This window comes from Prunus mume, linkage group LG4 (assembly GCF_029339155.1).
Source record: "Prunus mume cultivar Tortuosa linkage group LG4, ASM2933915v1, whole genome shotgun sequence".
Lineage (NCBI taxonomy): Eukaryota > Viridiplantae > Streptophyta > Magnoliopsida > Rosales > Rosaceae > Prunus > Prunus mume.
Window position 1 is genome coordinate 14,862,553 of NC_142701.1, and position 10,062 is coordinate 14,872,614.

Here is a 10,062-nt window from a genome sequence, read left to right on the forward strand (position 1 = left end):
TGAAAAGAGAACAAACCAAATTCATATTGATCCAATCCTTTCTTCCTTTTTATTTTTTTTTAATTTTTTTATATCAAGCTCTCTGCACTCACTACAAAAATTTGAACTTAATTACGAACATATCCGTGCTACAAGAAAACCAAAAGCTTTATATATGCTCTACTCAAACAGAGCCGCCTAGAGCTCAGATTGAGGTTCTGTACTCTCTCTGTCAGAAAAGCTCCTCTTCACTTTCTCCTTCGTCTTCTGCACTGTTTCCCCAACTAATTTGGCTGCTGTTTTAGCCGAGGAGTCCACCGTCTCTGTGCTCTTCCCAAAACTATTCCCCACAACCTCTCTCACCTTCTCTCCCGCTCCTCCTCCTCCTCTGCTCCCAGCCTCCTCTCCAAAATAAATATTATTACCACTCCCCCTAAAACTAACACCAATTCAATAATAATCACATAATTATTAACAATCTAAATCATATATTCTTCCTCAGAAACAAAATAATTACTAAAGAAAATATTTATAAAAAAAACATACTCTAAACTGGGAGGGAAGATGTAGGCTTGCCCTTGGTTCAAAAGCGCTTTGGCCTTCTCCAAGTAGCTTCGGATCCCCAAAGGTGAAGATGTGTACGGAGGAAAAGCATTTCTGGTCATCTTCCACAAAGATGGTTTTTCTGGGGCATCGTCATTTCTGCTTTCCTCCACCTTATACTGCTGCTCGCCTTCATCCGCAGAACCAAAGCCAGTAGTGACCAATAACAATATAGTGCAGAGAATCAGCAAAACTGCAGATGAACAAGTGTTTTTCCTTCTGAGTTTCAACTCCATTGCTGAAAGCTGCATTTATGGTGAGAGTAAGTGATGTACTGGGATCATATAAAAATCTCTCTATATATGATGGTGTGAGCTTTCATGTTGTGTCACAGTTTGTTGACACGTGTCTAGATGCTGATTGGTGAAGCGGTGAAGCCTCAAGACGTGGCGCTGGCAGGTGGCTTGTTTGCCCTCGTCGGCTCATATGTCAGACTCAAAAGAGTCGGTCAGGCGTTATCCAAACTTTGAGAATTCCTTTTTCTTTGTCTTATTATATTGCCTCGTTTTTGCTCTTTTAATTTCCGGAAGCTCACAAGAAAAAGGAAATCCTTGTAACTTTATTTAAATTAAAGACAACAAAAACAAAAGTAATTAGGATTTTCACAAAAGATCGAGATCAAAGGTGTTTTGTTCGGAAAATAATTAATTTTTTCAATAAAGAAGTAAATGATTAACCAATTCATTTTCAATTTGTTACAATGGCCAAACAGTTTGCATTTACGATAAGAAAAGTATTAGCGTAATCGTACTAAAGCTTACGTACTATTTACATTTTTACACAAATGATATTGTTTTCGTTGTCAAGCATTACTTCATGCACGATTAACATTATTTTCCGTATTATACTAATATGAGATACGTATGACTTGATGGAATAACGCCAAAAAAGTTCTTATTTGTTTGCACGCGATAGAGGCTAGCATTTTTCTTAAATAATATAGTCACATACATACAACATGCTAGAATTTAACTAAACAATATCTGTATTTCAAAAACTAAAAATTAAAATACCGAGAAAAAAATTTAATTTTTTTTAATTTTTTTATATGCCGTTAGGCCATTTCCAATGTAATGACTCAAACCCAAATTATCCCCAAAAATCTCTCTCAACCCAACAAAATGAAGGACCCAAAATTTGAGAAAATCCAAATTTAGACCCAAATATGGGTCCAAGTATTGCCTGGACCCAATCTTGTTCTTTGGACCCACCGAGGTGGTGAGGCCATGTGATTCTGAAAATTTGGTGGGACCCGCGCTATTGACATTTTCTGATGGGTTTGTCTGCTGCCCGTGTCGGCGCCTGGTTTTGTAGCCGTTGCAATTGTATGGTCTTTTTCTTCCTGACTACAAATAGTAAGGAGGAAATCAAGAAATCGTCCCTTATGTCGAGTTCAAAAATTAAGCCCCAAAATACCTCGAAATGGCAGTAGAGCCTTAGGAAGTATTTTGGTTACCTTCACCAATCAAAATAATGGCAGCTTACAGGTAATTTCTTCATGCTTACAGATAAACTCTCGAGCTCAGCGTGAGTGGCATGTGGCATGGGAGCAAAATCAACATGAGTTTAGCACTAAGAGAAAATTTAGGCTTGCTTTGAGGGAAAAGGAAGTGTTAGGGTAAGGAAGGAGAAGTTTTGTAAGAGATTTGGCTAGGAAAAGGAAAATGAAGAGCAGAGTTCTTAGCTGAAAGCAAAATGGAGAAGAAGATGAACAGTGCACGAGTTTGTTGAGTTTTTGCAAGTTAGAGAGAAAGCTTGCTCTCTGCAGGTTGTGAGTTGTTTTTGTTAGGTAGGGGAAGACTCAATTTATAGCTGCTGAAATCACCATTTTTCAAGAAACCCTAATGGCTTCTACTTATTTTGGCTAAGTTTTTTCTTCATTTCTCCTCCTCTTCTCTAACTTCCCTTTCTTGGCAAAGATTGCTTCTGTCTATTTACATGAATTCAGGGGATTTGGGGGCTTAACATCCTCCTTTCCCCATGTGCAAGGGAGCTTCCACTCTTGGTTTGTTGTTTTTCTCATTTCCTTTCCCGCCATTTGAATCGATAAAGGAAAAGAAGTGAAAATATATGCTGGTCCAAGGGTGCTTTTGACAGTGCAGACCAGCATTTCTTGGTTCTTTGGGCGTCTCTAGCTTGGAACTTGCTCCCAGCAGCTTTGTGATGAGTCGCCAACCTCCTTCTTCACGTGTTCTCTGTTTTCAAAATAGTGAAGCTTTTGTGGGCTATTTTGGGTTTTTCTAAAGGCCAAGATGGCTGCCTAAGCAAATGGGCTTTTTGTGAAACATTTGGGCCTCCTGATTTGGGCTTATTTTTTTGGTTGGGTTATCTCTTGGTTAGGTTATTTTGCTTGGGCTTTTACTTTTCTCTCAGACTTACCCATATGTTTGGGCCAAGAAATGGGCCAGTCTCGAGGCTCCCAAGTAACCCGAGACTTTTCATTTCCCGGCCCATCAATGGGCCTCATGTTGATTTATTACAATCCATGCCACAACCTACTCAAGCAAGCCCCGGGCATTTGAGTGGCTTGGGCCCACTTAAGCTTGTAGTGCGATTGGGTGTGAAATACTAATTTCCGCTTTGCATGACATGTTGCTTGGCATGTTTTTAAATATGGCGCCTGATAGGATAATTGGCATGGATTTGCAGAGCTAAATGCATTTTATAATTTTAATCTCAATTCCTAGCTCGACAGATTTTTTATTTAGCATGGCGTGCGGAGTATGACTCGTGTATGTCATACTTTCATGTGCTCCAAATCGGATCTTTTTCCAATAGTATATTGTCTTGGGCTAGAAATTTATTCGGGCCCAACCATTGATTTTTTGGGCCTCAACAGCAATTCAAATGGCTACTTTTTTATTTATTTAAACAAATCTAAAGTAACTTTAAAAAGGCTGGGCCCACTGTTGGCTCATTCCAACCTTAAAAGTGCCGTTGCAAATAACTATTCCTTTTTTTTCAAATTCTAATAGTAACTTTAAATTAACGATCTAGATTAAATCTAAGTTATTTTAACGGTAAAAAAAAAGATCCAACGGCTGAAATTTAAATCCAACGGTCAAAATAATATTTTAAATTAATCCAAATCAGATCCAACCCCAAAACTCACTCCAAACTCTATAAATACCCATCCATTTCTCAATTAATCTACCAAAAACATTATTTCTATTTCTCAATTTATTTTTCCTTTGTCAATCTCATCAATCTCCTTTCATTCTCATATTTTTGATATCATTTCAAGCACATCATCTCCTTCATTCTCATACTTTTCATATTATTTGAAGCTTTCAATGGATAACCTTGGCAAGGCTATCTTTTCCTTTATGTTTGATGATGATTCAGATGATGAAGAACATCATCAGAGAGTGATTGAAGCCATTGTCCACCATACTTCACAGGAGAATGAAGCCACCAAACATGGTGGGTCGGTAGTCGGTCGTGCGTACAAGAACTGTGAGAGGGAAGATCGCCATCGCAATCTCATGTCCGACTACTTCGTTGAAAGGTCACAACAATATGAGTTGGAGCCAAACATTACATATGAGTACCACCAAGGTAGGAAAACTCTCTCTGATTACATGATTCGTCATAATAGAGTTCGATCTCCACATGTGCATCAGAGTCTCCGAAATGATTTGATTAATCACTTTTGGAGGAGCTTTGGAGATGGTGAATGAGGTCGACAATTGTTTCATTCCTCATTTTGTGTTTCAATTATGTTGTGTGTTTTTTTTTATGTTGTGTTTTTTTTTTTTATGTTGTGTGTTTACTTTTGGAATAAAATTTCAATTTTTTTTAGGTCAAATTGTTCAAAAAATTAAATTATGATGTTATTTAAAAAGATTAAATGAAGAAAAGTTATCCGTAAAAAAAAAATTAGACTTAAACTGCATCTTAAATAATTTAATAAAGTTGCGGACCTAAAATTTGAGTCCGTAGGGTTGGAAGAAAAAACAATTTGAATCCTGGCAAAACCCAAATAGTCACTTTTTGGATGAGGAAAATTTGGGTTTAGCCCCTCATGAATTGGAGAAGGCCTTAGTTTTCGCTTATCTCTACAGTCTAAAAACAGAACAGGGCATTGTACGCAAGACACGTCGGTAGTATAATTGGGCACTTCGCTGCTTTCACCAGAACAGAAAGCTCCAAAGTACCCATGGCTTCAGTCATGGCTTCTCATGCCATCCTCTTCCAAACCTCAAACCCAATCAGACCCAAACCCAAGCTCAAACCTTTCTGCACCCCCACTCTCAAATTCAGCCCCAACCCTAACCTTAACCCCAACAAAATTCCAAGATTCTCCCTCAGACCCCTCTGCGCCTCTCTCACCACAAACCCCCAAACCCTAAATACCCAAATCCCATCTCAGTTTCCACCACCCCTAGCCCATCTCCCTACTCGGACACTCACCACCCTCTTCGCCCTAACCCTAGCCGTCGTCCGCAACCTCTCAATTTCACTATTGAAATTCGGATCCCAATTCGGACCCTCCATCGGTTCCGCCGCCGGACCCCTCTTCTTCGCGGCGCTCGGAGACCGCCCGAGCGGCTACTTGAACACGCCGTTGACGGTGGTTGCCGCCGGACTCTCTAAATGGCTCGATATCTACAGTGGGGTTTTGATGGTTAGGGTTTTGCTCAGTTGGTTCCCCAATATTCCTTGGGACCGCCAACCCCTTTCGGCGATTCGGGACCTCTGTGATCCCTATTTGAATCTCTTTCGCAACATAATCCCGCCGATTTTCGATACCTTGGATGTTAGTCCGCTCTTGGCTTTCGCAGTTTTGGGCACGCTGGGGTCGATTCTCAACAACAGTAGAGGAATGTATTGATTGAGCAAGAAAAATTGGCGGGTTTGGGTTGGGAAGCAATTGGGTAAGGAAAGTTATCGGTTGTTTAGCTTAAGTTCATATTTTTTGTGGATTATTCATAATGTGTTTCGGTTATAACACTGTGATAAGTTTAAATTCAGTATGAATATATAAATTTTGACATATTTTATGGATGACATTTTCAATTTTCGTTTCATATCTGTTGTTGCAGTATTGTGGTGCTAAGCATTGTTGATTTGTCAGAATTTTGCATGTAATCTTGTTAGTGATATGCAAAGTTGTTGGGAAACTCTGGATACGTGATTACGGAACGTGGGATTAGAAAGAAATTACAAAACTTAGCACTTTGTTGTTTACATTCTAGAATGGTGATAAATTTTGATAAAGCAATAAAATCTGTGACAACAATTTATCAGTTTTCGCATGGTTAAAGAAAGAAAATGAAGAAGGGTGAAACCATACTTTAGTCACAGATAGATTTGAGCGGCTCAGTTGGTTTATTAGGTCACATCTTGTTATTAATCTGTGATTAAGTCCAACGTGGAACATACTGCTGGCAGGACGTTTCTACTTGGAAGTCGTGAATAACCAGCTTCCACCAGAATATGCTCATGGCTTTACAATGTTTTGCAGAAGAGATATCATTTCCATGCTACTTTCACATTGATTTTGGACAATTTTAAACAGAAAGAATTGATGTGTTATAGCTTTAGGTACTGACATCATGAAGCCTTTGTTAGGGAATCTATGTTATCTTCAGACAACCCTATAGAGATTCAAATTTCCATTGACAAAACACAGGTTTCCGAAGGAGCCACTAGATGACTAAGAAATTTGATATTTTAGTTTGCTGTTTTACTTAGTATTATGTACTTCTGAACCATGCGGATATGCATCTTCTTATACCAGTTATGCGCACAGGTTGATGAAGAAAAGGGCGTATGTGGGAAGTCTATTTTGATTATTCTTTTCCAGAAATGGAGATTTCTTTCAAAGAGTTGATTACATTTCTCTGTGTTGTGTCAAAATGTATGTTTGAAGGGTTCCTCTATGATAGTTTGCCTGTTCAAATTATCATCTATCTATATTCATGCAGAAGATTTGCTTTGGTGGAGATATATTATACTCCATTGCATAAACCTTTTTTTCGTCTCCACTCCGTTTTCATAGATAGTCTCATTAACATTCGTGGAAGCTATCCATTTTGTACTTAATACCATGTTTGTTAGTTGGGTTTTCTGCATCAATAATCAGATAAGTTCATGTTTGAGTGCAGAAGCATGATATGGATTGTACCACAACCTTCTAAGTTCTAACTGAGAATGTGGCACAAAGTTTGAATCTTTGGTCAAGTTGAGTTACTTGATTGCTGATGCCATTTGCTTTTGTGGGGAATTCTATCTACCCCGCAGTTTTTGAGTGAATGAATGAACAACATCTACCCTTTTGACTGTGACTAGCTTCATTTTTTGATGTAAGAAAGCATTGAAGGAGCACTAAAAAAATTTATTATATTGGAAACAACTCATTTAATTTGGCATACCAAAAAAATATATAAGAAAATCTTCTTTCCAATTCATTCCGAGTCATTTGCTCTCAGTTGTTTCTCAAATATATATCAGGGTACCCTATATATCAGTCCTGCTCACCGAAGGACCTAAAAATGAGGTCATGTGAGCATTTACTTAGTAAAAGGTATTCTAATGGCACAAGTTGTTAGTAATTTAAACCCTCATCGAATCCCCTTGTTTTACACCAACAACTCCTTTTTAACCATTCTAACCCACAAAAGAAAAAAAAATAAAAAAATAAAAATTAGGGATGCACTTTCGTCCCTCTTCCTCCTCCGTAGCCGTCTTTTCCCCCCTCCCCCCTCCCTCTTTCACCATCGCTCTTTCCTCCATGAACAGAGGATATTCAATTCCCTTTGCCAACTAAAAAACACACACAAGAAATAAATATCAGAAGAATTGTTTTTGTTAGGGTGAAGAGAATAAGCTCATCTTTTTTATTTTATTTTTCAAAAATACATGAGCTTATCTTGATTCTTAGTTATTTTTATTTCTGGGGTTTTCCTATGCAAACACATAGTGGAAATTTAAATTGTGAATTCCCTACACAAAGTCACATGGAGTCGAGAGGTTTCTTTTTTTCTTTTGGGGTTGAACGGATGCCGTCATTGATAAGCCTTAGTCGAATGGATTTTTTGGTCGAGAGGTTTCTTATGACTCTACCAAGGTCACAGTGATAAGCCTTGGTCCAACAAGAATAATATGCTTTATTTTTCAATCTCTATTCATGGAGACTGGGAAAGAGCGATGGCGAAAGGGGCGGAGAGGGAAAAAGATGGATGGAGAGAAGGAAGACAGGGATGAACGTGTATCCCTAATTTTTTATTTTTTATTATTAATATTCTTTAGGTTAGAATTGTTAAAGAGTTGTTTGAGTAAAACAAGGAGTATGCGTGAGAATTTAAAATACTAACAACATGTACAGATTAATTCAAGGACTTTTATTAAATAGGTGCTCACAGCATCTCATTTTTAGATCTTTAGGTAAGCGTATTGCCCAATATTACTTCCTTTAGAAGGCAGCCTCTGTCGTAAGCCTAATGATTAAGAAACATCTTTAGCAGGAAAATAATGAAATCAATCAAATTGGGACCCAGTTGAACACCTGAGAAACAGCTGCAAAAAGGCAAACCAGAATGAAAATGCCGAACCCCAACAAACAAAAGCAGGCTTAATAAAAAACCAAGCCCGATGATTGGCAATGAACAGCTGAAGCAGGGTAAATGCAGACAAACAATCACAGTAACAAAAAGAAACCAAAATCACTAGGCCACCCTAGAACAAGGGAGGCATCACTGATAGAATTCTATATAGTGAAGGCCCCTATTACTTAGTTGATGGATCAAATTAGTTAGTTTGATCCAATGATTAAGAGATAGGCCCTCAATTAAGGGCGTTAAAGCCCTCACTATAAAATGACCATGCATCACTGCAGACCAACCAGAAGGGTTAAGAAGAGCAAATTTAAACCAACATACAAGGCAATCACCCCAGAAGACAACAGCCTCAGCCATCAGCAGCAATATTACATTACTGAGTGATAGGAAGGCTAACCAAGTTTGTGGTGATCATGTGGAAATATTTGCCTTGTCAAGCTCATTCTTCTTTTCTTTTACTAGCAAATACTCCAAAATGATTCTCAGCAGTTTTTTACTTTTTACCTTTTGGAAGCCATCTGGAACGAAGGCCCCTTTAAGTTATTGGAGTGACTGAAACACCAGTTTGTGCAATAATATTTATGAGAATATAAAGCTCTAAATCTGTCTGTGGTTATATGTTTGTGTTGGTTGGATCTCTCTCTCTCTCTCTCTCTCTCTCTCTCTCTCTCTCTCTCCAGAAATTCTTGTTCAATCATGTAATCCAGCTCTGCGGAGGACTTATTTTATGCAATTAAAAATAAAATAATGTGTTTATAATATTCTGTTATCCCATTTTCAAGCATTGACGTTTACTTTGCAGCTGAACTCCAATTGCTGCATACAAATTGAACACTTCTTAATCTGTCTGGATTTGTCTGATCCCTTAGCTTTCACGCATCAAACTTGTTGATATGACATGATTGGAGAAGGGCCGGATCTCAAATACAATTTATTGGTAAATGGAATACTGTGTGCCAAATTTTTTCAAGGAGGTGGATTGTTTCAATTTTAGCTGTTAGGCTGTCACTGCAAAGTGGTATCCCAGGATTAACAGATTTAGATATGCGGTGGACCAATCAAGTAGCATCCGAGATGTTGAAATAACTTGTTGGTTAAACTGTAATTACGGTTGTTCTTGATTCTTCTCCCATTTTCCCACTTAGACATTTGTGTACGTCTCGGTGAAATCGAACTCTTGTCATGAATATGAAGGAAAGAAAACAACAAAACTAGATAATTATCTCTGGAAATTATTGAAAACAAAAACAAGGAAATATAATGACACCATGGTCACCAATCACTTTGGGATGCATAAGCAACAATACGTAGTTGAATCTACCTTTATCTTAAAAAAAGAAGAAGAATATGATCTTCCAACAGTTGTTTATCAACCCTTTTGGACGAATCTGAATAATTTACTTATTGTGGTGGGATTTGAGTTTTCTTTTTCTCATCTTTTAATACTTTTGAAACAATTTAGCATAAAGAGTCTATATAGATTAGTCATCACGCTCTTCAAAATATCCAGTGATCTCATTGTTTGCCAGATGCATCATGCTATACAGAGAGAGAGAGAGAGAGAGAGAGAGAGAGAGAGAGAGAAGGGTAGAGCACATTATAATACTTTGAATAAGTATTTTTATTATGCATGGTGGATCAACTTTTTGAAAGTTGAATGATAATGTTATAATTTATTTGCCAACTGATAGAGATATTGCACCCCATGCACATTGGATGAGAATAAATTGCAGCAGTCTAATTAAAAATTTATTGAATTTAAAACAATTAAATCTCTTTCAAGTAAGATATTTTTAACATTTACCCATTTCATTAATTCAAGAGACCATTCTCCAAAAAAATAAAAAACCATAAAAAATATCGTAGGACCACATAAAAAAATGATAAAAATGTTAAATTTCAAAGAGACGAGTCATTG

General features: G+C 37.5%; 2 protein-coding genes across 5 annotated transcripts; one reads left to right on the forward strand and one right to left on the reverse strand.

Moving 5' to 3' along the window:
• Nucleotides 1–863, reverse strand: LOC103327421 (uncharacterized). Its single transcript, XM_008229751.2, has 2 exons — nucleotides 526–863; nucleotides 1–418 (listed from the first exon to the last, which is right to left on the reverse strand). The coding sequence occupies exons 1-2, from the start codon at nucleotides 831–833 to the stop codon at nucleotides 178–180; spliced, it is 549 nt and encodes a 182-aa protein (XP_008227973.2). The 5' UTR covers nucleotides 834–863; the 3' UTR covers nucleotides 1–177.
• A 3,804-nt stretch (nucleotides 864–4,667) lies between these two features.
• Nucleotides 4,668–7,434, forward strand: LOC103327420 (ylmG homolog protein 1-2, chloroplastic-like). Of its 4 annotated transcripts, none has more exons than XM_089051112.1 (2): nucleotides 4,668–5,459; nucleotides 6,693–7,434. In XM_089051112.1, the coding sequence occupies exon 1, from the start codon at nucleotides 4,742–4,744 to the stop codon at nucleotides 5,414–5,416; it is 675 nt and encodes a 224-aa protein (XP_088907238.1). In that variant the 5' UTR covers nucleotides 4,668–4,741; the 3' UTR covers nucleotides 5,417–5,459; nucleotides 6,693–7,434. The 4 variants fall into 4 exon arrangements, with proteins under 4 accessions (XP_088907238.1, XP_088907240.1, XP_008227970.2 ...); XM_089051114.1 differs by lacking the exon at nucleotides 6,693–7,434 and adding an exon at nucleotides 6,326–6,555; XM_008229748.3 differs by lacking the exon at nucleotides 6,693–7,434 and adding an exon at nucleotides 6,338–6,555.
• The last annotated feature ends 2,628 nt before the right edge of the window (nucleotides 7,435–10,062 follow it).

Coding starts and splice junctions, on each gene's coding strand:
- LOC103327421 (XM_008229751.2), bottom strand. CDS start 833: ATGCAGCTTTCAGCAATGGAGTTGAAACTCAGAAGGAAAAACACTTGT. Junction 419..525: donor ATCTTCCCTCCCAGTTTAGA/GTATGTTTTTTT, acceptor AATTGGTGTTAG/TTTTAGGGGGAGTGGTAATA.
- LOC103327420 (XM_089051112.1), top strand. CDS start 4,742: ATGGCTTCAGTCATGGCTTCTCATGCCATCCTCTTCCAAACCTCAAAC.